The 28000-nt window shown below is 58.6% G+C and overlaps 1 protein-coding gene across 1 annotated transcript; it reads right to left on the bottom strand.

Moving 5' to 3' along the window:
• Positions 1–8: 8 nt before the first annotated feature.
• Positions 9–27722, bottom strand: BESB_044440 (uncharacterized protein; the record flags this gene model as incomplete). The annotated part of the gene is made up of 35 exons (XM_029362895.1): positions 9–278; positions 719–1011; positions 1704–1842; positions 2368–2457; positions 2979–3128; positions 3977–4037; positions 4496–4622; positions 4990–6274; positions 7427–7615; positions 7740–7823; positions 8117–8626; positions 8918–9032; positions 9379–9508; positions 10113–10663; positions 11089–11404; positions 11610–11724; positions 12227–12348; positions 12939–13391; positions 13671–13941; positions 14642–14763; positions 15471–16256; positions 16429–16659; positions 17172–17294; positions 17518–17728; positions 18357–18442; positions 18695–18786; positions 19269–20749; positions 21141–21273; positions 21519–21639; positions 22036–22236; positions 22544–22612; positions 23319–24633; positions 25339–25641; positions 26008–26153; positions 26948–27722. 35 exons carry the CDS (start codon positions 27720–27722, stop codon positions 9–11), a joined length of 11466 nt encoding a protein of 3821 aa, XP_029220261.1.
• Between the last annotated feature and the right edge of the window lie 278 nt (positions 27723–28000).

The following is a 28000-nucleotide window of genomic DNA, read 5'->3' as shown; positions in this document are numbered from 1 at the left end:
TACGGCTGCTAAGCATGAATGTGTCCCCTTTCATACGTGAACCAGGGGATCGCCGTCCCCTGACGTCTCGGAGCGCCGTGAAATTGTATACCGGAAATAAAGTCGCTGAGCGTCTTCAAGGCATCTCGGTGCATGACGGGAGGCATAAGCGCGTTGTGTGCATGCAGATAGAGAGCCAGGAAGCGAAGAGCGCTCTGGCGGATACTCTGCCCGGGAAAAACTAGCCGCTTCAAACCAGCTTGCGTCAGAGCCTCCATCAGGAGCTCGGACGTGGTGACCTGCCAAATTCAAACACTCGAACCCGATCCAACATATCTCGCGGTGGATAGGACAAGGACTCGAGGGCCCCGAATATGTATATCGAACAAAGTGCATAGTGACCTGCGGCGTTCTGGCACCATATTGAGCTTTAAGGTTTTACGTTTGTCCGCGTGACCCATATCCTACATGCGCCTTGATCATTGAGCCCGCAGGCCTATCCGTGTACGAATTTATAGATGCTGACCGCTGCGACGCCGTCATCGCTACATATCTACATCTGTCTCTGCATCTAGTCGGCTTCCTACTCTTTGGCCTACATAGGTGAATGAATATAGGTTATTCGAACGCGCCAGCATGGTAGTATCTGCCGATGCAGAGCGGCAGACGCGCTGCATCACTACATGAGATCCAGCTGAGCTCTTCTTTCGGCTGTTGCCCTCGGTTTTAGCTGCCCTACTTCAAGGAACGTGAAGGCGTCCTTCAGCTCTACCGCTAAGCTCAGCAGGGCAGGCTGGGGGGGTATTTGAGCTTCCCCTTCTTGCGCAAGCTGCTGCAGAGTCCGTGGGAGCCTTCGCCCCTTTAAAGCTTCCGCCTCCAACAGCGCTGGCGGAACGCTTCGCGCTCTCTCAACGTAGGCGGAAGGGAAGTGCAGAAAAGACTCTAGCGCCTCCGCCGAGCTGAACGTCCAGTACTCTCCCGCATACTTGGCTACAAAGTCGAAGTTACCGTCGGCAAACGTCTGCCTTTCGACTGAGCAAAACAAAAAGTGCAGGTGGAAACGCGAACACTGCGCGCCTGTTTCCAAGTGAGCGAGATTGAAAACCCACTGGGTGAACTGGCTTTCTGGGTGAGCCGATTTTCCGCAGTTTCGCCTGCAATGTCGCCGTCTGCGACAGCCCCGAATGTGGCAGCCGCCCTAAGCGCACGTCTTCTTCAGACCACGGAGAGCTACACGCATCTTCGCGGGAATCTGGAAGTCCGATATCGAAGGCCTCGTTTTTGCAACCTCTGACCCTTGCTACTTCGAAAACAGAGGCGAGTTCTATGCAGTTGCATCGGTGGCGTTTCCTTCCCCATTGAGTCTCCACGGCTGGATCAAGTGTGCATGAGCCTGTCACCACTTCTGTTGTTCTCGTTTTCTGCTTTCTGGTCATGGCGTCCCGTGTCTAAGGTTGTAATGCGAAGGCCTTCTCATCACATTCCCTTCGTTTTGCAGCCGCTCTTCCTCCCTCAGCACCCCCCGCTACCACCAACAACTCGTTGGCGAATCTTGCACAGAGCAGAAAGCGAGAACCTTGGTTCACTGCAGGTTCGCGCATCTCCTGTGGCTCGTTGCGTCTCAGTTGCAGGCACCTGAGCTCGCTCAGAGCTTCCTTTCTAACCCTCAACCGAACCTCAACGCTGAAGGTACCCCAAGTTCCTTGAGTCTTTTAGCATCTCACCACACGCGACGGGGCACAGACCCTTGAACTGAAACGGGGGCGGTGCTGAGAAGCTTTGGAGCTCTGCGAGCGAGAGGCGAACCGGCAAGTCCTTGGGGACTGCATCCCGAATATACGCCGAAGGCGTTTTCAGGAAGGCCTGCGAGGACCCGGAGGGATGCTTACATTTGCGGGAATACCGGATCAATGGCAAACTGGAGTGCGCCGGTAAGCAGGCACAGGGGTGAGATGCATGAATACTACTTTCTCACGCTGAAGGCCTCTGTCTGAAGTCTTACTTTCGAAAAGCCGTCCACAAAAGCTCGTGACCCGTAGGCGACTGCGCAAATCCAAGCAGTGTTTACCAGCATGCTTGACTACGAGGGTAATGATGCGCAAGACCAATACATAGCGGATCGAAGACTCGAGACTGAAGAGCAAACTGACGCAAAATGAAAAATCAACCACAACCCCATGTGGATTAAACAGGCAGGCACAAGCGGCTGGTGTAGATCCGGACGGGAGACAAGTAGCGGAAATCCAATGATCGCACACGGAAAGTACGGAGAACAGCCAATGAGGTATCTGTCTGCCATTGACTCGGCGGACGTTGAATGCAAGGAGACGAACTGCTGAAGAAAGCGTGCGGAGAAGCGAGCGCAAGGAACTCGTGTTTTCTCGATACCTGGAGATGTTCTTCAGAGCAGCAGAAGTAAACGCCGCCCCGAAATTCTGCTTGGTGAAAAGGATTTCCACCTGAGTCGTACAGCGCCCCCTGTCCGATGTACCATTCCATCACACGCACAGGCTAACTAAAACGAAGATGAGATAGAGACTGCGCAGAAGGACTCCCAGTCGAGCAATAACTGAAAACCAATGAGCACAGAAAAGTAAAGGGGCCATCTGTCTTTCTTTCAGCTCGCAACAACGACGTAGACCTGCGTAGAGGTATGAGGCTGCTCCTATGTTTGCTCGTGTCCAGCTTTCTCCTCTTCTACTGTATCACATCTATTCATCACCCCATGAACACGCGTCGAACAAAGTCCGCGAATTTGCGCTACACATTATGCTTTTAGAGTCTCCCCCCTCTTCGCATGTGCCTCAGCGAGAAGCAGCCTTCCTCCCTCGTTCGCGCGAATTGCGCACATGCAGAATTTGGTGATCTGTCGAAAACAATAAGCGACGAGTGTAGAAATGCAAATGTCTATTCCGCGTCTTCGCAGGTTTCAACAGACCAAGGCGATCTGCGGCGCGTTGGCGACCACCACTTTTCACTTTTCCGGTTTTGCTTCGAACCTGCAATCCCCAGCACACGGGGCAGTAGGTTTTGAAAGCTTTCGTCACGAGCTTTATGGCTTGGCTCTGCTTCCGGCCTATGAAGAAGCAACGTGCAGCTTTGCCCTCTGCCTTCCGGCGAAGATATTCGTGTTTTCGCCTACAGAAGCTCTGAGAATAAAGCGGAGAGGAGACATTTCTACGCCCCCGCCGTGTTTGCAACAGTCCTCAAAGAACGCGGCTTGTAGGTGCGAAGAGCATGGTGCATGTGCAGGGGTTTCCAGGCCATGCAGGTGAGTTCATTCGCCGCGGCAGAGCCAAAACTGTAACAGCGTAGGCACTCATTGTGTGCCGCAGACGCAACTCGGGTCCGTTTAAAAGACTCGAATTACACGCGGATGGGCTCGCAAATAGATTCAGATGTGTATTTGTACTGCGCCAGCACCTTCATTGCAAGCAGCGGCGTGGAGGTGCCCTGATGAAGGCAGCGAATCTACTTCTCGGATGTTGAAGCCCCGCCTTGGATTCGGAAGTGCGAACCGGCAAGCAAGCAAGTTACTTCGCCCCGACGAAGAGTGGAGGTTCATTGCGCTGTCATGCTTTTGCGAGCTTCTCACTTTAGCCAGCGTCTGCAACACTGCAGCTGGACAAGGAAAGTGTGTTACACCCTCCAAGCCTAGCCGTACACATTACGTCATTTGTGCATCATCTAGAGTTCAGTCACGAGTCCTGCCGTTAAACAAAGGGGCGCTGAGAGTCGGAGATGCCATGAAGAGACTGAGAAAGAGTCTTTTTCACTCGACCTCGGCGAAGATGCCCCTGAGTAGTGAAAAAGCTGACCCGCGGCGGCTGCAAGGACGCGTTCTGCCTTGGTCCGGCACTTCCCTGTTTGCACTCCAAATGCTTGCCAGTGCATGCGAGATCCAGCCTCACTGCAGGACAGAGACTTTACTCCACGCGGTTCTCAGCCTCAATGAGTCAAACGTTTCAAAGTGCGATATCGGACAGCACTCACGCACCTCAACTTCTTGCCTCGCGATCTCAAACTGGCGCCACGCACTCGCCTCCGCCGGGATTGGACTGAACGTCCACAGGCCACAGACACACCAATACAGAAATGCATGCCGCTCTGCGCCGCCCGATCTACAACTAGATATGTACATATATATGGGGAGATACAAGCGTATCCACGTTTTCCTATGCGTGGATATCGCACTGCATCCGTGATGCAACGACATCCCTACCTTCTCTCCCTATATTTTGGTATGTTCCTGTTCGAAGGTGGACTCCTATCTACTGTGTGCACATCAATATATGGGAGTTCATGTATGCGTACAGACGGTTGTACGAGTGAATCAGCGATAGAAAAAGCTCATTCAAGCTGTCTTCGAACTACAGAAGCTAGCACGAATATGTGGTCACAAAAACGTAGATACTCTCACATGGAAGATGCAACCCTTTGCGGAAAATCAGACATGTATTTATACAATCGCGCGAACTGGAAAGCGGCTGATGCCAAAGATCCTGCGTCCGCTTACATAATGTTATTGAACACGCTCGCGTAATACGCTTTAAGAGGCGCGATGGAGACGCGGAAAGATGACAAGCTTTCCTTCAGTCCGTCGGGGTTCGCTTGACAGTCGCGTTCGTCGTGAACGGGGAAATCTGAAACAGAAAACGAGAAGACAGCGCGAACCTCGAGGAGAACTACTCAGGATGGGTGGAAAGGTGCCTAGAAAGAAGTGTGCCTTCCTGCAGTATTCTGCAAAAGGAAATCCGAAAAGGTTCAAAGTTTCGCGGAGTCTCAAACAACACGTATCTCTCTCGCCGTGAATCACGTGCTGGCTTGAAGGGAGAAGAAACTCAATGATTCCTGTGTCGCGCATGCGTCTGCGTGTCGGAGCTCTCGGCAAGGAGAGGAACACGCTCATCCACGAAATGCGTCCGGCGCGTCGCGAGGGCATGGACCTTTTCTCTGCTTTTGAGAGTTCCTGCAGCTCTCTGTAGGTTACGTTCACAAACCGGATCCTACCCGGTTGGATGCGTCGCTGGATATCTGCGGATCTGCGGTCTGTAAGAGCTTCGTCACCATGGAAAATGAAAATAATGTCAAACGCGCATTCTTCATCGTCCGCGTCGTTGAGCTCCGCGTCATCTGCCAGGGACTTCTCATCGCGCTCCTTTCGCTGCATATTTTTCGCGATACGAGCTGCGAGAGTCTCTACGCGACCCGGCTCTTTGACTTCTCCCGCAGCTGCCTTTGGCGCTTCTCTAATGGACTGCTGGAGCTCGTCCGGGTGTTCCTCTATTGACACGCCTCTCGCCGAGCTGTCGGCAGCTTCGCATTCGCGTCCTCCTTCGTGCAGTTCTTTGTCATGCCCTCCTCTCTCCGAATGTCGGTCATCCGCACTGCCGCCCAGCTCTTCCTCTTCGTCTTCTTCTGCGTCCCTGTCTTCTGCGTTGCTTTCTTCTTCGTCCGGTGCGCCGTCTGGCGCTCGGTAGCTCTCAGTTCTTTCGCGTTCTTCCTCTGCGTCGCTGGGGTGAGCAGGCAGGCCTTCGCGCGCCTGCTCCCTCTCTCGTCCGCCGGCGGCGCGCGGGCTCTCTCCCTCTTGTCTGGAGACAGCGGATCGCGTGTCAGATCGGGAGCCGCTCGGTGCCTCCTCCGGCCTCGCAGACGCCGAAGAGCGGTCCAGGTCGCCAGCGGTGTGCAGCCGTCTCGACGCGGCGGCATCCAGCCGCCGTGCTGTCTCGTTTCCTTCGTTTGAATCGTCGTCCGTTGACCTCGGACGCATCCACATCCGCGCCTCGGACTCGCGCTGTCGTGCCTTGTGCGCTTCCGTTCCTCCGCCGCGCCTCGACGTCTTCGCAGTCCCTTCTGCGAGGCTCTGTTTTTCCAGCAGCGCCTTGAAGCTCGTGCCGGGCAGCCGCCGGAAGTCACCTCGACTCTTCGCCTCCCCCGCGTCGACCCCTGGAGGCCCTTCCCCCCCGCGTCCGCCGCTAGTTCTGCGCTCTCGGCGCCGCTCTCTGCGTGAGCTTCGGCGCCGCTCCGCCTCAGCCCCTTCGCCCCGCGGACCTTGGCTCGCGGCTGCGGCGACGGGGAACGCGAAGACGACGGCGAGTGAAGGTGAAGACTCTCGCTGAGCAAGCGGGGACACCGCACCTCGATGGGGTTCTCGGTCGCAAGCAGCTGCAGGCGCTTGCAGAGCCCAAGGTGCGCCGGGAAGCCATCCAAGACAAAGCCCCGCTGCAGGACGTCTGAGTGGCGCAGGCGCTGGTGCACCACCCGAATCAGACAACACGGGGAGACAGAGCGACCCCTGCAAACATAGAATACCCGGAAAAAAGCGCGACACCCAAACAAGCATCTACCGAACCCCCCCCCCCGCATGCGTGACCTTGAGCGCGGCGAGTCGTCTTGCGCTACGCGCGTCGAGGCTGGGGAGGGAGGCTTCACACGCGCACCCCCGACGAAGGCCTGGATTCGATACATGACGCTTCACATGCAAGTGAATATACAAGAGCGCAAATAAAGATAGTTGCATGCATACGTGAAACTTGTGCCTGGCGCGAGAGACCGATGGAAAGGAACGCCAAGCGTTGGGGGAGAAAGCTGGAACCGTGTGCAGGCAGGCGGACACAGAAAACCAACGGTCTGTTCGCGCCAGTCATCTGCAGAATCAAACTCAGGAGGGCGTATCCACGCACGCGCAACAGTCGCTGCAGAGTGACAAGCGTCTCTGCGTGCGTGCAAGGGACAGCGAATCCAGAGGATCAAAAACTCAAGCAAACGTTTGCACGATAGACAATCATCTCCGCTCCACAGAGCCCACGCCACGACGAGCCGAGAATCGTCTCAAGCAGACGCCAACCCGTCGCGTGAGTGTCAAATGCATGTGCGGCAAAGACAGAAGATACACAAGACAAATTGTTTGGCGCTGTGTGGGGTTTCGAGCGTCGTGCGAGATGAGACGTGCCTGCGCAGGTCATGAAGGACTTGCTCAACGAGATGCGAAGACTTTGTTTCTTCGATGCACTGCCTGACTGCCTTCTCCGGGGTGATATACACCGCCCCTGACCACTCCGCGATGAGCTTTGCAACCTGAGAAAAAAAGACGACCTCGTCACTCGAGGCGTTCCAAGCCCATAGCGGGTGCTTCTGCCGACGCAGACAGGAGTTCAAGCGCACGTGCTTGCTCGTTGCCGGCATGTAGGCACGGCTGTGCTCACCTTCGTACGCCGATACACACGCATGCGCCTACACACACAGCAATATATATATCTATATATATATATATATATATATTTGTCTAAGCTTATAATATACACGTGTATATGTATGTTTAGGTATATACAAATATCCATATTGGGGATCTGCGGCGTTCTCGCGCGCAGGAATGCGATACATTCCTGGGACGCAGCGGAAGCCTGCGGCTGCGACAGGCGGCACGCAACTCGTCGCTGTCGCGTACGGTGCTTTTTCCTGCGAGCGGCGGACCCAGGACGCAGACTCGGGGGAGGCAGAGGCGCGGTGCCGGCGGCGGCGAAGCGAGGAAGAGCGAGGGAAAGCGGCAGAACTGGTCGACGCGCGCCGACGTCGCTCCAGGGTAGAACACGCGCCCGTTCAACAGCACCGGGTTGCGGAGGCTCGCGGGGGAAACCTGCAGAGGCGGAGGAAGCGCCGAGGCACCGAGGCGGAGGTTTGCAGGAGCGACACGCAGGAGACTTCCACACGCGGAGCTGGGAAAAGAAAGAGACCGCGGAGCGGACGCAGGAACGGCCTACCGGTGCGTCGACGTCATTCGGCGAGAAGACGCCGAACCTGGAGTGCCGCGCGACGCCCGACTTGAGATAACGTGTGCAGGTCTCCTGAGGAAACGCAAGCGTAAACGCCCACCCGCTCCACCTCTGAGTCGGGACCAGACACGCACGCAGCAGTCTCTCGTGTCGCATGCACTCGGAGATGAAGGCAGGCAGCGCAGTAACGCGTTTGGCTCATCATCGCTTCTCTGGGTTTCGAGGGCGAGGTCGCTCTGTCGGCTGTTGGCGCGCTCCAGCTCTGCGCTCTTCATCTTCTTAGGCACTCGAACTGCCTCTGTTCCATCATTCTTCGGCTGAGCTTGTGTGGCTGTTCGTTCTTGTTCTGCGTCGCCTCGCCTCACCCTGTCTAGGCGCAGACACTGCGGCGCAAGGAGGAGACTCTGTCGGTGATGCAGGAAGGGAAGCAGAAAGCGCGAAATCGCTCGCTGAATCGTGACGTCGGTTCTATCGGCGTCAATCACAAGCACGGGAACCATCGCCGCGGCGAAGAGCTTGGCGCTCTGAAGAATGAGAGTGTCTTGAACTTTCTTCTGCCGAAGGAATTCCTCCCGTGCCTTCTTCACCGCCTTCCGTGCGGCAATCCGCAGAGGACCGTTGTTCGCTCGCTCGCCTTCGGTAGCGTCTGCGTCTCCCTCGGCGTCCTCCTCATCTTCTTCATCCGCGTATTCTGCTTGACTCGGGTTCTTGTCCTCCATCAAAGTGTCGTCTTCATTTTCCTTCTTTATTCGTGCTTCCTGGCGGTCTTGGTCCTCTTCGGTTTCATCCTCGTCATCCTCATCTTCATCGCCTTCTTCTTCTTCATCGTCTTCCCCATCTGAGCCTTCGCGCTCGCGACGCCGCTCTCGCTCCGCCTACAAGGCGCACGGCCGACAGGCAGCGAGCGAGAGCCCCTGTTGCACTACCAATAGACCGAGGCTTTTAAATTTACAAATTGCTCTTAGATTATAGCCAGTTGTGTATTTTACTGTTTCCTTACGGCCCTACAACGATAGAATGCGGACGGGAAACGCGACCACGCAGAGGGCAGCCCTTGACGCCGAGACGGTGCAGGGAAAGACCAAGAGAGAAGGAAGAACTAGACCCTGCGGCGCGCATTTCACGCGACAGAGGCTGCAACGGGACTGCGCCGTCACTCCGCTTACTCGCCATCGCCGTCGCGCTTCTTGAGCTGCGAGTTTTCGCCGAGCGGCTTCCATCGCTTCTCTCTCGATTTTCTCAAAGTCCAGAGTGCGGCTCGCCGCTGAATCGTCGCCCGCTCTGAGGAGATGGAAGCCAGACGACACATGCGGGCTCTAGGCGAAACATGCTTGGGTTGACCTGTCAGTCATCTCGGGGGACTGAGACTTCCGATTTTCTTTTCAGAAGGGACGTTCAGCTCGAGTGCAGCTCGAGGAAAAGCTTTTTATGGTGCGACGCGCGCCACCTTGTGTGCCAGTAATCGATTAGGTTTATACAAAAAGCAAACTCCTCCATATGTGTTTGCGATACCAGCCACCTTCGGCAGAACCTGAAGATTCCCCTACGGAGCGGCACGCAGACAGGGCAAATGAGTTCCTGTCAGCACGATGCCATTCAGTTCGCTCGCAGAGACTCGGTCACGCACACGAAGATAATCACGGCATCTGGTAGTCTCTGGGCGTCGCGCGTGAGAGAGGCGAAGGAAGTTGTAGCAAGGCGAGCGTCCGCTTCATCATCTTCTGGCGGCGACGGAGGGAGCGCGGGGAATAGACGACCTGTGATGCGCGCAAGCCAAACGCAAAGAGAAAACACGCGGCAGTCCATTCCAAGATTTCCGAAAGAGGACGAAGGCGGATCGCACTCGCGAGACACGCCGACGCTTGCACAGATGCGCATCTCGCAGTCCACGCAGTCACACGTGAATATGCATGAGCGCAGCAACACGTGTTTGTCCTCTGTGCGTAAGCAGGGCTACAGGCTGAAGACATCTACACGCAGAGGAGCGTGGCTCGAAACGCTTCATTGCACCGATGCCGTTAGGCGCGTCTGCGCTCCAAAACAGCCGGCACGCCTCCAGTCGTCGCAAGTAGTTCATGCGCCAGGAGAGCCACGCACTTGCGGCGCCGACTACCACGTGCTGCCACGCATACATACATACGTGCGTACGAATTGTTTGTGTCTATTTATGTGTAAATTACTGACAGCGACCCCTCTGCGGGCGTAGACCCCTTCCACCCTTTGTTCCTCTCAAAAACCGCGCGCCCAAACCGAAGTTGAGCGAGTGAGGCTACAGTTGGAGGCCCTCGACCGAGCGCCCGCCGCAGGGCGAGCTGGGGAACCCCGACACTCTGAGCTCCTTTTTCGCTTTTTGTCTCCCACCGTCGATGAGCGCCGGTCCCATGGCGCTGTGCAGCACGCGCTTCACTGCCTCCATGCGCACAGCCTTGACGGTCTCGTCGGAAAGCTCGAGGGCGCTCCAGCTTCGCCAGATGTCATCCGGCTCTGCCTGCGCCCGGTCGCCGCCGGCGCCGCGTGCGTCGGCCTCTTTCGCCTCGCTCGCAGCGTCGCGTGCCGGCGCCGCAACTCGCGCCTGCGCCAGAAAGGCTGCAAGCGAGTCCTGAGGAGCGCCATCCGCGGCTTCGTCTTCGGACTCGGCTTCTGAGTCGAGATCCAGGAAATCAGACGTCGCCTCCGCCGCGGGCGTCGCGTGGCCGTCGAGACCCTCGGGCTCTCGCTGCGCCTCGGCTTGCTGGTGGCGCCGCGCCGCGCGTCTCTGAGCTGCGTCTTCGCGCGCCTTGCAGCGGCGAAGCAGGTCGCGGAAGACCTGACTGAACTCCGCGGCGAAGCGCAGGACAGGCAATCCCGCTGCGCGGTTGAAGCGCGCCATGTGCGTCCACGCACGTGAGCCCTCTGGCCCCAGGAAGGCAATTCTGAAACAGCATTGAAAAAACCAACCATACGTGCGCAGAGGAAGCGTGAGACACGGCAGTGCGGGGCGGATCAAGAGGCAGTCAACACGAAATCGACAATGGACATACGGGCATGAAGAGCGGAGCTCGTCTCATTCGTTAGTCGTATGCCGACAGCCTCAACAGCATGCAATTCAGCCATGTTTGACGCTGACATCCCCCTCGCGCCTTCACCCTGTCCTGCACGTCGCACTCCGCAGTCCCTTCGCCGTGGGAGCCCTCGGCACTGCGCTCCCGCGTCGCTTGTGGCTTCGCGCCTCGGTGTCCCTTCGCCGCGCGCGCTCCGCTTTCCTCCTCTGCGCCGCGCTGCCTCTGCTTCTTCTGGCTTTCTATTCTTCTGCAGTGCCCGCCAATTCGCGACCGGCGGCGTGGCGTTTGGCGCTCACCTCGGGGGCGGTACGTGGACTTCTTTCTTGAGCGCGTCGTGGAAGCTCCTGTCTTCTGCGGCCGCGGCGCCGGCGCCCGCGAGGCAGAAGCCCGAGCGGCGCGCCACGGAGGCCTCCTGTTTCGCCTCTTCTTCGGCGTCCCTGGCGAGGTAGCAGGATGGAATGAACTCCCCAGGGTGCAGCGAGAAGAGCGCCTTCGCACTCGCGTCTCGGCACAAATAGATTCGCTGCTGCACCGACACGGCGAACTCAGGGTCGCCAGGGAGCAGCCACTGCTGCCGCCGCAGACTCACTGGGCAGTAGTGACCAGTCTCGCCTGGAGAGAAAAGCGAACGAGAAAACGCAGAGGCAGCTGAAGCGTGCGAAGGGAAGACGGGCGAATTTCCAGCACCTTCAAGGCGTAAGATTCGACTGCATAAAGGCCTCGCGGTGCGTGCGCTGCGCTGTGTTTGGAACGGCCGCTAGAGGACGAGCTCGTGGTGTTTTGCAGAAAACCCCAGAGTGCGCAGCCACCGTCTCACCGTAGAAAACGCTTGGCAGCGGCGGCAGAAAAGGAAAGGCCGGCGCATACGGAGCCTTGCGCCGACCCTCTGGCGCCTGGCGCAGGGAGCTGCACTCGTCCACGAGAGCCAAAACCTAAATCGAGAAATGGAAAACACGGAGGCAAACCCAAAGTCTGACAGGAAGCAAGACGACGCGCGGAACAGAAAACAACATTGAACAACTGCGAGCGGATACTCGGGTTATGAACGCGGTTGATGCGTAACCGATGAGCAGCATCGTGCAGTCCAGAGACTGCCACAGTAGACGACCCTTCTGCCACTCCGCATGCAAGAACACTGAAGGCGGCAGGCGTTTCAGCGGCCGCGAGGTGACCAACGCAGTGGACTGGCCTCACCGCCCAATCGACAGCGAAGCCGCAGCCTCCGCAGGCGATCGCCAGCCGCTTCGGCGGCGGCGCATAATCTCCGCAGACAGACGCAAGTTCTTCGTGGTGCGGCAGGTGGGCACCGCGGATGATAAAAGACAAACACGCACCTCTGTGCGACACGAAGCGGTGACGAGGCGCTGGTGCAGATCTCACGCAAACGCAAAGGTCGTTAGAGCCCCTCGAGGATGCAGACGACAGACAGCATACCGAGGAGATGTCGGGGAGAGGCGGAACCGAGTCGGGCTCGTCAGGCGCGACAAAGAAAGGATCGATGGCCTGCCGAATTCGGTAGTGCTTCGCCATGTCAGAGAGATGCAGGTAAACGCGAACTGAAGGAACGTCAAACAGGCAGAACACATCCGGTTGGGCTGACGCGGTGTCAAAAAATTTCAATCAACAGACGCCCAGAACAGAGTACCCTCAAAGCAATGGAGCGGTGGTGCAACTGAAAAGCTCGCCACTGTAGTGATTCGACGTCAGTCTCGGGTTTGCTCGTCTTCCCTCTCTCCACTGTGAGTAAGGCGTCTCGCCTGCTTTCTGCATCCGCTACGCACGTGAAGTGTTCTCGCACTCGATCTCCAGTTCGCGGGTCTCCAACTCGAGTTTGTGTTTGCCTTTCGTGCGTAGCCTTGTGCTCCAGTCATCTACATGAGGCGGAAATCTGAGTGCAAGCGTCATCTCAACAGCCTATCCCCGAGAGACTGAGGCTGGCTGCTTTCCGCCTGGACATGTATTGTCGTCGCCGCTGCTCGCCTGCTGTTCACATTTCCCCTAGCATCTTCATCTACTTTCTCATCTTTCTCTCGTCGTTTCGCCGATTTGTTGAGGGACTCCGCTTTCTCTTTGGAGCGATGAGCTTCCTCGGACTGGACTGCTCTTGATCCTTCGGACTTTGTCGCGCGCCTTGCAGAAGCCTTACCTATCGGGACGTCGAGGTCACTCTCAGGCTTCTCTTTTTCGGTCTCAAAGAATAGCTTATCTTCTTCCTGCTTGAGAAGCGCTTGCTCCTTTACCGCCAGCAGCGTCTCTGCGCGTTGCCGCAGCTCTCGCGCTCTCTGTGTATTGTCTGCCGTCGCTGCGCCATCTGCGTCGGCGGCTGCGCGTTGGTTGGGTGCTTCGCTTCTTTCAGCGCGTCCCCCGCGGGCGCTTTCCATCTCCGCCGCCGCCGAGGAAGCGAACGCCATGGAGCGGCTGGTGAGATCTCCTGTCTCGCGAGCGCTTGGCAGCTCCGCAGGCGCGCTCTCCAGCGAAGTCGATGGGAGGCTGCCCCCGAGAAGATCGTAAAAGTCTCGCGAAGTGCGCGGCTGAGACAAGCTGCTGTTTGGACACGCTGCAGGGTGACGCCGCTGGTAGGCAGCTATGGCCTTGGCGGCTGAAGAGGAAACGTGCGACAGACAAGGCAGAAAGGCTGTGATCTCAGCGGACCGCCAAGGTTGAATTCCGCCGTTCGCTGCGCGCGTCTACGTCTGCTCGCTTTATGTGGTTCCTTCTCTCCACAGCCGTTATAACCTGCTCACGTAATTTTATGTGCCTCATCCTCTGTCTATCTATCTGTACCCTAAACACTATCTATCTGTATGTATATATATATATATATATAGATATACTTTGTGCAGGCCTCTCCCGGCGGCCGCAGGCTCGAGTATCGTACCTGCGTCTGCTTCGGTTTGCAGCTCCTGCAGCCTTGCGTGAGTCTCTCGTTCCTCTTCAGGGACGTCCACGGTGAATCGAAGCCAGTGGCGGACGTGGATGCCGAGTCTCGCCAGAGCGTCGACCTGCGCCTGGCTGCATGCGAGGTGAATCACAACGAATCCCGAGGCAGGCGGGGACAGCGCGAGCGGCGGCAGCTGAAGCTCCAGCGTCTGCGGGTCGATGGGGAGATCGTTCGGCAGCTCCGTGTCTCCTTCGCCATCCTGCGCAATCTCGCAGTCGCACCGACAGAGGCGTGTGAGAGGGGGGGCAAAGGCGCTTCAGCCGGCTCCTGGCATGCAGACGGGCGGCTGTCACCGCAGAGGCGACGCGGGAAGTCTACTATGCGCGTGGAAAGAAGAGCATTCTCCACCAAGGAGGCAACACAATGGAGAAGACGAAAAGCAAGAACACACAGCCCTGGCGTCGCAGATACATGGATGTGCCTTAGACTCCCCTCTGACACTTAACGGTTACTAAACACGAGAGAGCCGTATGGCGTGCAATGCAGACTGGACATGTGTTGCTCCGTGACACGAAATACAACGCTCGGCTGCCCGCAGTGAGACAGAGTGCTCAGGGCAAGCCGACGGGTCTACACGACCGCGGACTGAGGCACACAAGAGCGCAACGGAAGGCGCGGGACCTCTCCTGCTGAAGAGTTCGATTACACACAACACGAATCCATGAGGGGGTGGACATGCGTATGTCATGTATATAGTTAGATGTATATAGAGAGAGACATATATACGAGCATAGATGTACGGCATATAAATATATATGCATATATACTGGTATCCATTTCTATGGATACCATCTATACGTGGATATATATATATATATGTAAATGGCGTGCACAACATGTGTATTGAGCCCCGCTTCGCACACCTTGCGCTGCCGCAGGATAGCATCCCATCCGCGTTCCGCGATTACCTCCTGGTGCTTCTCGATACGCGCCTTCAGACTTCCTTCCTCTTCGAGGCGCGCCTTCCGGATTTCCACGTTGCAACCCAGTCCCAGGCGGAAGGCCACGGCTCGCGCAATCGTGTCCTCGCCTGAGGAAAAGAAAATTCGAAAGAGAGGAGGAACAAATGCGTCCGCCATAGAAGCCGCTGCAACCTGATTGTGCTCCACAGATATATTGTGGAAGCGCAACCGCGCCGACGTATATATATATATATATATATATATATATATATATATATATATATATATATGTATTGTATGTATACAGTTATGCATCAGCACACGTTTGGCGAGACTCGTAGGAGGCCCGAACATACACATCGGCACGTATATGCTTTGCAGCATGCCTTGTGTACAGATCCCTGGGCGGTGGCGTTCGCGGTCACCTGAAAAACAACCCCAGGACCTAAACTCGCGTCCGCTGCAGCTGCCGCCATACGCATACAGAAGCCTGTGTGAAAAAACCGGAACAGGGCTGAGTGCGCGCTTGCGGCGCACCGCTAGTTTCGCGCTTCCTTTCCGCGGCCTCGGCGCGAACTCGGATCCACCACCGCGTTCAACCCTTTCATCGCAACGTGTACGTAGACTGTTCTCCCTCGAACGGTTGGCCTGGCACGTAGTGCCACGGTGTGTTACTAGCGATGGGCAACTTGGCGAGGCACTCGGGGTTTTCCTTAAAGAAGCCAAAACTCAGGTGCATCCCACTGGAAGGCATCCAGTTGGAACTCGCGTGTGTGATGTCTGGAAGCGATTCGCGCAGGGACCCGTTGGACTGACGCGGGAGCCAGCATCGTACCTAGAGCTTTGCCCTCTTTGAGCGCGTTGCGCTCTTCATCCGTCAAGCGAAAGAGGCATGGGTCCGGCTGCGGCGGCTCGTCGACTTCGTCTTCCTCCAGTTCTTCCTCTGGAGGCTTGTCTTCCTCCTCTTCTTCAGTGTCTGACCTGTCTCGTTTGTCACACTCTTCGAAGCCGTCACGCGTCCCCCAGGCGCGCGCTTCCGCGCCTTCTCCCCGCTGGAGTTTCGCGCGTTTCTGCTCTTCGCGCTGCGCCCTGCGGACCTCCCTCTCCGCTCTTCTCTTCTGGTAATCGGCGAGTCTCGCTGTCCATTCCGCGCGACGTTTCTCGCGCGCGGCCTCGCGGGCCTCGAAGCGCGTCTGGTACGCCGCGCGCGCCCGCTGCCAGGCTTCTTCGCGCGCGGACTCCATTCGCAACTCGTCGTGGACGTCGACTTGAGCAATGCCATAGGCGTCTGCCAGCAGCGCAGCTTGCTTCCGCGCACCCTCGCGGTCAAGCCCGCAGAGCGCCACGGAGAGGCTTGTCGTGTTCAGCACCGGCTCCCGCGAGACAAACATCCGCGGGTCGTCAAGGAAGCGCCTTTGCTTCTCTTGGTCTCGAAACAAAAACACCCGCCCGCCGTAGTCCACCGCGAGCTCTCGCTGTCCTGGCGCAGCAACGCCTTCCTCGAGAAACGACACTGGGCAAACTTGCTTCCACGGCGACCACAGCCGCGAAAACGGCGGGCGGGATGCCTCGCCGCCTGCCGCAGCCTCGTCCAGACTCGCCTGCGAGAGCGAGCGGCTCTCTGAAGACGCACAGAGCAATCCATACACGAAGGGGGGCGGTGGTGCGTCGGAGGTCAGCAGGTGGCATGTGCGTTTGGCATCACTCTCGCGTCTCCGCCAGGCTCCCACGGGCTGCGCGAGAACTCTACTCTGGCGAGAATCGAGTCTTTGCCGCGTGGACACGCGCCTCACCGGGACCTCCGGCCTCCAGTAGCTCTGCGGCGGTGCTGGCTCTCGACGGTAGCGTCGCGCCGCGCTCGAGGTTGGGGGGGGAGTCGTCCGTTGCCTCGTCTTCGTCGTCCGTGGCCTCGCCCGCTTGGCGTTCCTCCACGTTTTCTTCTTCCTCCTCTCGCCGCTCGCGGTCGCGGGCCTCACTCAGGCCGAGCGTCAACAGGTCAGCCAGCGGCGTGAACGGCTCCACCCCTGACAACAAAATCGAATGTCAAAAAGCCAACACATATCCTTGTACGCACATGTATGTGTATACGATGACATGTAGATGGAGTTACACGTGACTGCATGGATTCGTGCAGCTGGAAACAGGCACAGGCAAGCGACGTGTATGGCGGCCCTGCGAACAGAGACGTAGGGGCTGAGTATGAGTATTTCGCGTGACAAAGGTGTTGGACGGAGACACTCCTCCACTTGTGCAAACGTCACCGCTCGACGACCCATTCCCAAGGCAGAACGAATACAGGCCTCCCCCCTGCCAAGCCTCTCAAGTCCTCCGGATGTGACACGAGGCGCCGTTTCCAGAGCTACAGAGACTCGCCTATCTGTTACTTATTTGCTCTCGCCACCTTAATGGGGGACTCGATTGCACGGCTGAAGGCCGCGGACCGTGACACTCTGACGCCGCTGCCGCGTGGAGACTGCGACAGGCCTGAGGATTGTGTGGCGTGCCACATCTGCGGCGGGTGAGCATTGCGATTTACCTTGAATCACCGCCGGTAGGGGCGTGGCGAACTGAAGAAAAGGTGGCACAGATGAGACTGCGCTCGGGCTCTTGTGGATTTGCGTGGTAAGTATGCGCGCCATGCCGCTCGTCGTCGTGTCGCCTAAAAGCAGAAAGACCGAAAACACAAGCCGATCCCCAAGGGGCTCGCGACGAGTTGTTGCTCGCCAGGCGGCAGAGGGGAGGTGGCAGCGAGACTGCAGCTCCGCCAGGGATGAAGATGCGAATCGAAAAGGGAACGAAACACCCGAGGAGGCGCCATGGCGTCTCGCGTGCGGTGTCGCCCGAAGGCTGAAGCCACGGCCAGACGCGCCGCGCCGCCTCACCATGGCAGAGCCTGAGCGCACGCACGCCGCTCTTAAAGAGATCCACGACGATCTCGTTTGCCAGCTGCCGCTGCTCGCGCAGGTCTGCAGCGGTGCATGCACGGAAAAACAGTCGCCCGTCCTCGCCGAGGCCCGCTGGTTGCGAGCGCGCGCTTCGCAACGGCGGATTTGGAGGATAGGCAAAGGGCGGAGGGAAGAGGCGGCGCATCGCCTAAAAGACATCACACCGCATGGGCATCGCGAGGCCAAGCAGACGTGGCAAGTGCATGCGCGGCTGAAATGCCTGCCGACGAGGCGATAGGTATCCGGACGGGGCTCGGGCAGGCAGCGAAGCACCGAAGCGGGTAATACAGAGCGCCGATCGAAAAGAAAACACAATGAGGCACCGGAGCGAACAAGATTGAATGTTTTCTGGGGAGCACCTCAATACTCGGTGCAAGCATTGGAGACTGCCGGGTACATGGCTGCGAATAGGTCCCTTGTACGGGCCTACATATATATATATATATATATATATATATATATATATATATATATATATACAGATGAAAGGGCGAGTATACATATGTACATGTATACGTATCTGTGTATGCGTATACATGTAATTATACATACGGGGTTTTCTCGGGATGGCGTCTCCAACATGCGTACCCCCCAGTCAACTGAATAACATTGAGAAACAGAGCTACAACCAAGCGGGAATGCGCGAGTGGCGAGGCTCAACGCGCAGTGCGAACGCCGGCGCCAGACCAACAGGTACCGGCTTGATCCGCGCCGTTCGCCGCACGCAAAACTGAGAAGCGGCAAACGCCGTTTGTCGCAGGTTCGACAGCGCTTACCGTCAGCACGTCCTCCGCAACGTCGAGATCCTCGAGATTCATGTGTGGCTCCTCCAAAAACGACTTGTTCACAGTCGACAGGGAGTCTGCAGACAACGAACCGATTTCTCGCAGTCTCATCCCCACACAGAGGCATCGAGGCGCTCGTCGCTGTAGTGGCGATCTCGATTCGACTCCGCGGCGCGCAGTGCCAGCCTCGCGCTACGCGTGGAGCCGTGTCGATACATGCGCCGCGATAGACGCTTGAGACTCGGGCTGATGAGCGTGCGGCAGAGGTAAACGTGGCGATATAAACGCGGCGCCGGAGAGGCGCCGTTCACTCGATAACTGCCGCCCACCTGTGCTCGTCGCCGTGGAGATGTGTGGCTGGCGGAATGGGCGCGCAGAGGGGTCGAGGACACGCACAGCGCCGCCTTTCTCTGCGTCGACTCTAAAAACGGAAGCGCGAAGCGGAGCCCAACTCCACGAGCGGATGAAAAGAGCCACCCATGCGCAGCCGAAATACGACTGTGCGCGCCGAAGGCCAGACGCACAACCGACACGCCGCGTCGCTTAATGTATCCCTAAATCTCAAATGTGACGCGCGGATGAATGCGAACTACCTCTGCCACATGCATGCCTCTCCCCTGGCTTGAATGCGTGGATGTCAATATATACATATACATATATAGTGCGTTGCCGTGAGACCGTCTGAACGCTACGGCAGAGTCATAGCAGGCGTGTGGCAGGTATGCACCCAAGTCGGCTGTAGCCTCAAGGGCTGGACGCATGCCCAAAGCGCAGAGTGTGCATAAAAAGGCCTGCACTCCTACAAACGAGATCGCGTACGAAGAGTCGAGTACACTGCGGATGTAATGCGGGGCTGCGGAAGCGAATTCATTCCGTCGGGAGAGAGAAAAATTCGCGACTCACCCGACTGTTTTCGCGAGGACATCGATGTCCTCGGCCTCGACTTGAACCAGCACGACTTCGCGCGGGTAGACATCCATCAGAGGATTTCGGATTTTGCCTCCTTTTAGGGCCTTTTCGAGAGCGTCGCGGGCTTCCTGCTTCTCGTTGATTTCTTCTTCCTCCTCTCCGTCCTCTGCCTCTCCGTCCGGTGCGTCTCCATCGCCTTCAGCGTCGCCTTCTATCACAGCGACTTCGGCGCCCGTTCCATCATGTGCATCGTCTACTTCCGGGGCTCTGTCGTTGGAGTCTCTGAAGCGGGCTGCCACGTCCATCTGAGCTGCGTTCACTTGCAAGGCTCCGTCTGCGCCGCCTTCCTTTCCGGCGTCAACGCTTTCCTCCGTCTCTGCCTCGCCTTCGTCTCGACTTTCCGCTGGTCGCTCCTCCTGCCCTCTCTGTGCCTCCGTCGTCGCCCCGCGCGAAGGCAAGTCAGCGGTGTCTTCGTTCGCCTCTGCATGTTGCATGTTTTCCGAAGCCGTCGCTGCTTCGGGCGCTTCAGTCGGCGATGCGTCAGGCTCCAGTGCTTCCTCCGTGCCTGCTTGGCTGTCGCCAGAGTCGTTTCCAGAGGGCGATAGAGCTTCCGGCCCGGCATCTGCTTCGGCGTCTTCGGTAGCCGACGCCTCGTTGTCTTCTCCTGTCTGCTCTTCAGGCTCTGCTGGGGCCTGGTCATGTTCATTCGGAGTCGGCGGAGATGCTGGCGCTTCCTCGGCGTCTGTTGGTGCCTTTGCAGATTCGTGCTGCACCCTCGCTGAGTCCTGTCGCTCTGCTGCAGGTTGCCTGTCCGCTATGGCAGCATCACCGGCTGGCTGGCGCTGCGCCCTAGCATTGTTTTCGTTTTGGTGCTTTTGCAGGCGCTTTTTCTCGGAAGTCGCCTCTGTCTTTGGTCGTGCTTCGGGCACATCGGGCTCTTGCGTGTCCATCGCCTGGGAGTGTTGCGGCTGCTGCGGCTGGAGTTTCAAACTTTCTCCTGAGGAAGGCCTCTCGCCGTCCTTCGATAGTTCATCTCTCTCCCTCTGTGTCTGCTGCACTGCCTGCTCCCATCCATCTTCTTTTTCTTCTGCGCCTTCTTCGTCCCTACGTTCGTCGACAGCCTCGTCTTCAGCTCGCGGTCTTCCCTGCCCTGCGTCGTCTGCTCCCCCTGCGCGGTTTTCTTCGCTCTCCTTGTGAGGCGGCTTGCGGAACCTCTCCTGCTGAGGCTCTTCGGCTGCTGTCACCTCGTCAGCCGCTGCAGGCGCCGCGCTACGGTCGGTTCCCGCCTCGTCAGACTGTTCCTCGCTGTCGATTCCGTCCTCCTCGCCTTCTTCTTCCTCTCCTCCCTCTTTCCCTTCCGCCTTTTCTTCTTCTTCGCGGAGGCTCTCCAGGTTCTGTCTCGCCAGAAACTCATCCCAGTTGATGACCGGCTTCCCCGACACCTCCTTGGTCTTCTTCAGAAATCTCTCGACTGCCTGATGACGTGGAGATCAACCGCCACGCGCCCAACAGAATGCGTGGCTCTGAGTAGTACGGGGGTTCGCCTCTTCTTCCGGAAGAGCTTCCAACTCTTTTTGTCCTGCGTCGGCTGGCGCGGGCGCTCTGCGCGTCGGAAAAGGGTCGGTTGCTTTCTTGACTGCATCTGTCCCAGATATGTTCAGAGTTCCTGTCGAGGCCCCACTATCTGAGGCGTTGTGCGAAACGCCGCCGGCCGCTAGAGCTTCCCAGCTAGGCTCGAGGAACGGTGACACTGTCGCGTTCTCACTGGCTACCGGCTGCCGCAGAGGATGAACGCGTGCTCGATTTGCGCTGCGTTAACGGGTCTGAGGCGCTGCATGTCGGACACGTCTTTTTTTCTCCGCTTACCCGGGGGTCGTCGCTGGGCAGTTCCAAGACATAGCCGGCAGCTCTTCCCCGCCGACTCGACATGAACTCCGAGGCGAGGCGCAGCGAGTCGGAGACCGAAACGGCTTTTCCTCGCTGAAGCTGGCGCAGCAGTCTGAGGCCGCGCAGAGCACAACCAGGGACACGAACGAACTTAAAATGCGCGCGGAGACATGAGAGTCCTGCAGCTGGCGCAGCCCTCTCTCGCGAATCGCGAATTGCCTCGACGACGGAACGGCGCCGAGACGCGGCAGCAGACACAGGCTGATCCGGTAGCACAATCGCACTACAGATAGAAGACGAAAGATGGAGAACCCACTGTAAAATACAGAGAGTCAAGAAAGAGTAGCATGCGCGAACCGTTTTGCCAAAGGAGAGAGGATCTGCTCGGCGAGGCGCGAGAGAGACTCCAAGAGGTACTCCGACTGCAGCCACTCGAGACCCAACTTCCGCGCGAGCTTGTATGCAAGCCGACTCTTCTCTGTAAACACACTCACCACATACGAATCGCCGCGGGATGCCGTTCACCTCAGAATTAAACACCAAGCGCCAACGCCACACGGCCTCCAGTGGATAGGCCTCGTATCTCCATACACACAGATATATGTATACGTATATATATGTATACATTTGGAGAGAGAGGCGTCTGTCTGCCTCCAAGGGCATGAAGCGGGAATACGGGTGAATTCCATCTCGCGGCCATGCATGTCCCCGCAACTTTTATAGAAAGCTTAACAAGCGCACGCAGAACCACCCTGAGTCACGTAGGATTATACAAATTACAATATCTTGCTGTGAGGCGCATGCTGGCGTAGGCCTTTGCGCACAGATGCACTGAGCGGCAAAGTGCGACGGCCTTCGAGACGACAGAACCGACCTGGGATGCTAGGCCCTGTGACCAGAATCGCTTGCTTCGGAGTCGTTGCAAGGCTGATGACGTCTCGCTCGCAGAGCCGCGGACCGTCGTCAAAGGGCGGGAGCACCTCGTGAACGTAAGCCGCGCCGTCTCCCTCTTCTGAGAGCGCCGGCGCGGGCACGTCCCTCTCCGCCGTGAGTCTCTCCTCGCTGCACAGCGTCTCTGGACCCAAAACGTAAAACAGGTCATCCGTCAGTTGCGCGCGACTTTTTCACGCTTCGTCGTTCTGCCCTATTTCACCAGCAACTAGTTCTCTCGGGCGCGTCTGTGTGAGCACTTCAGAAACGTGCGCTAAAGCGGCGGTGAATGGCGGCGCGGCCCCAGCGATGCGGACTGCTTTTCTCGATACAGACACATATACGCACTCCAGCTACTTCACCCTCCTCATGTTAGAGCGGCGCGACAAGGCTAGCGACGTGCTCAGGCGGACTGCCTCCGCAGAAATTTCTGCTACTCGTGCGGCGCTTACGGCTGCGTCGCGAGAGAGTCTCCTCGCCGGAGCGTGGGCTGCTGGAGCTGACCAAGGGGGCTGCGCGCGCTGCAAACGCACTCAGGAGGGAGACTGCCTTACCCTGCAAACGGCTGCCTTCGCATTTGAACAGTCGAGACCGCACAGCTGGCGGGGGATAGGAGGGAGAGTCCGAACAGCAAAAGCAACGCAGGTGAGAAGAAGCGCGAAAGGCGCAAAAAGCCGAAAACTGTGCAGGGCGGTTCGACAAAGCCGAGGGAGAGGTGTGCGCGAACGGCGAAGCATCAAGGCGACCAACACGAACTAAAGAGAAACCCCCGAAGTGGCGGGCAGAATGGCCGCGCAGAAGAAGACGTCGAAGCGAGTGCGGCAAGGAAACGAAGAGGATACTGAGGAAACAGAAAACATCACGGACACCAGGCGAGATAGAAGCCACTTAGCCCAGCGCGCAGACAGAGCCAGCAGGCGGCCTGCGGCGAACCCGCAGAGAGAGGAGACGACGAATCATGCCAAACTTCGAGCCGCCAAACCGACAGTTTGCAGCAGTCCCCTGGTAGGCGCCGATGGCATCATCCAACAGCTCTCCGAGAAGCCAAGAGCCGCGGCCCGAATGCAAACACATGGTGGGCGAAGGTCCGGAGAGGAGGCGAACCCGACTGAGGCCTGCGCGGTCCACTCTGCCGCCTTTCGCGGCTCTAGGTGCTTGTTTCACCCCGTCGTGTCTGTCTCCGGGCGCTCTGTCTCCCGGCGCTCTCGGCGACGACACAATCCTTACTTGCGAGGGACTCCGCCGTCCGCCTGGCCACCGCGCCCGCTGAGTCAAAGTGCGTGGATCCCTGCAGAGTCCAGCTGCAGCTTTCGTTGTCGCCGCGGTCGTCGCAGAGCAGCGGGAGACTCTGGGACCTGAAGCGGATCCGCGGCTTGGTCCGAGCCTCGGCTCTGTCGCTGGCTGGCGCTTCCGGCGCGTCCTCCAGGGTCTCGAACAGCGTGTTGTCGGCGGCGCCAATCACGAATGGAGCGCCTGCTGTCGAGCTGTTTCGTGACAGACTCGCAGTGCCATCCAGCGTGACGACCTTCGGCACCGCCGCCAGGCTCACGGTAAGCGAGAGTGCGGGTGGCGGATGCGCGCACCGCACTTTCGCCGCTTCAGTTCTCAGTTTCTGCCGCGCGTAGGCGACGTCGAGTGGGCGCTGCACGCTCGCGGGAGAGTGGAAGTAGCTGCTGTTCCGCAAAGGCCAGTCAAAACGGAAGGCGCCGACTTCAGAGGTAGGCGCCCACCTCACCGAGACGCCGCCCCTGCCTCGCGCCGTCACCGCCTTGTCTTGCGCGTCCTCTCTTGGCTGCTCCTCGTCGCTCGTGCCGAGGGGGACCGTTGTCTGGCCTTCTGCCCGGCGCGGCAAGGCTTCCTCGCGTGTTGCTGCGCTGCGTCCGTTGCCGCCGGCTGTCTCTCTGTCTCCTTCGCAGCAGGCCCCATAGTCGTCACCATCCCGCCAGCGCCTAGCCAAGGGCCCGCTGGAGTTCGCCACGAGGGGGTCGGAGTTGGAGCGTCGCCGTAAGGAGGCGCTCGCCCGTGAGGAGGCGCTCGAGCGCTTCACAGTCCCTCGCTTCTGTGGGCAGTCGCGTTCGCCACCCTTGTTTTCTTCGACTTCGGATTCATTGCCCGCGTGGTTGCCGCTGTCGGTGGGGTCAGCGTCCACGTTTTCCTCGCTCTCGACGTCCTCTCGTTGGGTTTCTGGCGCTGCATCAGTTGCTTGCGCATCCTCTGCGCGATCCGCAGCCGCCTGCCTGATTACGGCGTCAATCAGGGCTTGCGCGGCCGCGCCGAGAGGGGCGATTTCGCTCTTGTCCGCCCAGACTGTCTCCACCTTGACCGCCTCGGGGAGTGTAGACGGGAGAAGAGGCGCCACGACGTCTTCTTCGAACTCGAGCTCGCCGGGGCCTGCGCAGCCTTCCTCTAGGGCCTCGCGCAGCTGCCGCGCGTCCTCCGCGCGCCACTCTGCAGTCATCCGCGGCTTGTCGCTCGGACTTCGAACGAGAGACACCACTGTGCGGGTCGACGAAGGCGGCGACGGGGCCGCGGACAGCGACCGCTGCACATCACAGAGGACGGCCGCCGCGCCAGCGTGCTTGTGGCTCGCGGCAACGACTTCTGCGTTCTCGAAGGGGCGGCGCGAAAATGGCGGGAAGGCCACGAGCCGATCGTAGAGCTCTCCGTGCGTAGGTGCGAATATGGATATACACTCGTGGCGATCGCTCCGACTCTATGCGTGATGGACACCCTGCCATCCATATGCAGTAATGCTTGTCGAAAGCGTGGTTGTCCCGCTCTACGCAGAGTTCCGCGTGTGGCAGACCCGCTGACAAACTCTTCCGCGACTCGCTTACCGACCCTAAACCCTAAACCCTCTAAGCATGCCGAAGATCGGCAGCACGCGTTCGACAGAGAGCGGAAGCTTGCGGAGCTTCAGGGCGTGCGAGGCATGTGCAGCTCACGCAGACTCACGGTAGCACAGCGGCAGCGCTTCACCCTCCGCAGACAAATGCGTCTGTACCTACGTATGAGTAGGTGGGTTCAGCAATGAAGACCCATGGATCGCTCGGCCGCAAGGCGGATATCCACGCACCACAAAAGACCGAGTTGACCCTGATTTGGAAGCACCACGGCGGCTCAGGTTGAGGTGTGCAAAGCCGTGCGCGCGGATATGTGTGCGTGCATGCGTCCGCGAGTAGCATCTTCCCGAGCGCGCAGAGGGCGCCTGAGTCTGGACGCTGACCCTGCGGGGTCTCCCGCCTACCGCCTGTCGCGTCCGGAAGCGCACAGCAATTCTTGGAATCACGCGGACTTTCTCTGCAGACCCGGCGCGGGTGACTTGCAGCACGGTGATGCGTTTGAACAGCTTCGTGAGGAAGGCGGCGTAGGCGTCGCCGTCCAGCACAGGCGTCCACAGATCGGCGAGCTCGAAGAAGGCGTCCCGAAAGAGCGAAAATGTCAACGCGGGACTGCCTCGACTGTCGCGCCGCCAGTCGTTTTCAATGATGGAAATGGCGCTCTCCCCAGGCAGCGTCGGGCGCAAAACCAGGCAAATGCGCATGAGCACCTGCGCGAGAGACAGACATACCGCCGTGAAAGTCGGAAACAGGTCGCCGCGTGGTGTTGCGAAACCGGCCGCGTCTCCTCTATCCTTTCATTTGCTGCGCCTAGTCTGTACGCTGCCGCTCACCCAGCTCAGCGCGGCAGCAAAGATATTCGTAGATCTCCGGGCTAGCGTGTGCGTATGTGTTGGCGTCCCTAAACCCTTTCGTCAGGCAAGAGCCAGTCTCCCGCCTCTGTTTTTCAGAATTTGAGTTGTCGCAGCGGCGTCGCGGACGCCACGAAGGGGGCAAAGGTACGTGCAGGCGCGAGATGGGGTGCGCGCCTCGTTTCCAGATGCGCCAAACGGCCAGTGGATTCGCTCTGTCCGTACGTTGGTGTACTCCTCTCGAGAGATGCAGTCATTCTTGTCCTTCTGAAACACCTTCCAGATCTCGGCGAGAGCGCACTGAATCGCTGGGTGGTTTTTAAGCCGCTGCCGCGCTTCGAGCACCTCGGGGCTGTCGAACTTTGGATTGCCTGTCGCGCACGGCAGAAGTCCACGGCGCGCTATCCGCCAAAGCGAGACATCCCACGTGCGAGGCACGAAGCCGCAGACAGGAAAGTGCGCGCGCGAGACGGCCTCCAGGGAGCAGAGGAGGCGGGTGAAAGGCAGTCACTGGCGCGACAGCCATGGCGGCGGTCTCCACTTCTGTGTGATTCCGTAGACCGACGCTGTGGTCACAGAAGCGAAGTGCGTACTGTATCCGTGGAACTGCGAAGGCGTGCAGGGGCGAGTGGGCTTGGCGGGGACCCCGGTCCTTCGGGATCGTGTGCGGGTACTCTACGCAGGCACGCAGCCAGCGAGCCTGCCGGATGCGTCAGGTCTAGGCGAGTGGAGGACGAAGAGCTGCTTCGGGCAGGAACAGTTGGCGCGAATGCGAGAGGAATGTAGGCGCGTATGCACATATAGATTTGTGTAGGCCTGCGAACACATGGATGCCGTTCGTCAGCGTGGATCGTCAAGCGCGTCGGCGCATGCCTAGTTGATGATGGCGCGCAACACCGGTAGCCGCGCTTCGCTACCGCTAGCGTGAGCGCGCCAGCGAACAGCAACTCGCGTGCTGAACCTAGCACAGGCCTAGCACAGGACAGTTAGAGAGTGGTACATACGTAGACGGGGGGGCAGAAGGGAAGTGGGGAGAACGAAGGCGACCGACGGTGGAAGAGCTCGACAGTGAGGTGTGAGAAGAAGTTGATTTGGAGTGGACGGCTTTTCCAGGCTGGAGACTTGCTTCTCCTGGACTTGAGTTGTGACGTGCGGTGCGCCTTACCTTGCTGGTGATAAGGAATCTCCTGAGGTTGCAGTTCCCACTCGAACTTGTCCACCGCGTCGACGTCGGGGGTCGGACTGGGACGCGACTCTTCACGCGCGGGTGCCCTTCCTGTTTCCTCTTTTTCGGCGCTCGCCGTGTCGCCGCTCGTGACCTCTCTGCCGCTGACTCCTGTATCTATTTCCCCTCCGAGGCCTGTCTGACGGTCGCGGTCTCGCCTCTCCTCTGAACCTCCCGCGACATATGACATGGCTTCTGCCCTGTATTCTGCATCCGCTTCCTCATTTCCGCTATCTGTGCGTGGCCTCTCAGCTTCGTCCGCCCCCCTTCTCTCCTCTCCTCCCCTTCGCGTCAGTGTTGGGAGCTCCTTCTCCCGCTTCGCGCTCTGGCGCTGCCTCTCGCGAGTTTGTTCCTTTCGCTGCTTGAGCTGGAGCGAGGTCCGTCGGCTGTGGCTAGCATCCTTGTTGTCTTCGAAAGAGACTTCTTGGCGTGCTCTCACGGCTGCATCTTCCTTGCGAGTGAGCAGTCCGCTGCTCCGATGGACAAGTGACGGTCGGCGACTGTCACTGGGGCTCCCTCCTGGGCTCTTTGGTTCTCGCGCCGCGCCTCCGGCGATCTTTCGTTGTCGCTGCGAGGGTCCTGCAGTCTCTGAGGCTCTCTTAGACCCTTCGTTGGGGTTTCCTCCATCATCCGTGTTCTGTTTCTGTGACTGGGCACTCTGCATTATGTCTCCGCTGCTTCTGCGAGCTCGAGCAGAGGGCTGTTGACTCGCCATCAGTAGACGTTGAGATGACGCTGCGGGTGTCCCGCTGTCGCCCAAAGGGGCGATCTCAGGTCGCGCTGTGGGTCCTGCAGGGTGTCTGTGGCGGAGCGGACGCGGAGGCGAGCGACTGAGAGATGATAGAGGCTTGCCAGGAGTGCGGAGTGGGCACAGTCCCGGTGGGCTGCTCTCTACTTGGTCGTCGCTGGAGCGAAACAGTGCCACTTTTTCTCAAGACGAAAAAGAAGGCAGTTCGCTGGAACCTGGCGCGCGCCCGCCGCGGTGGCTGGCGA

Source organism: Besnoitia besnoiti, chromosome III (genome assembly GCF_002563875.1).
Source record: "Besnoitia besnoiti strain Bb-Ger1 chromosome III, whole genome shotgun sequence".
In the NCBI taxonomy this organism is placed as follows: Eukaryota; Apicomplexa; class Conoidasida; order Eucoccidiorida; family Sarcocystidae; genus Besnoitia; species Besnoitia besnoiti.
The sequence above is the reverse complement of the archived record's forward strand: the minus strand, read 5'-3'. Positions and strand labels throughout refer to the sequence as shown.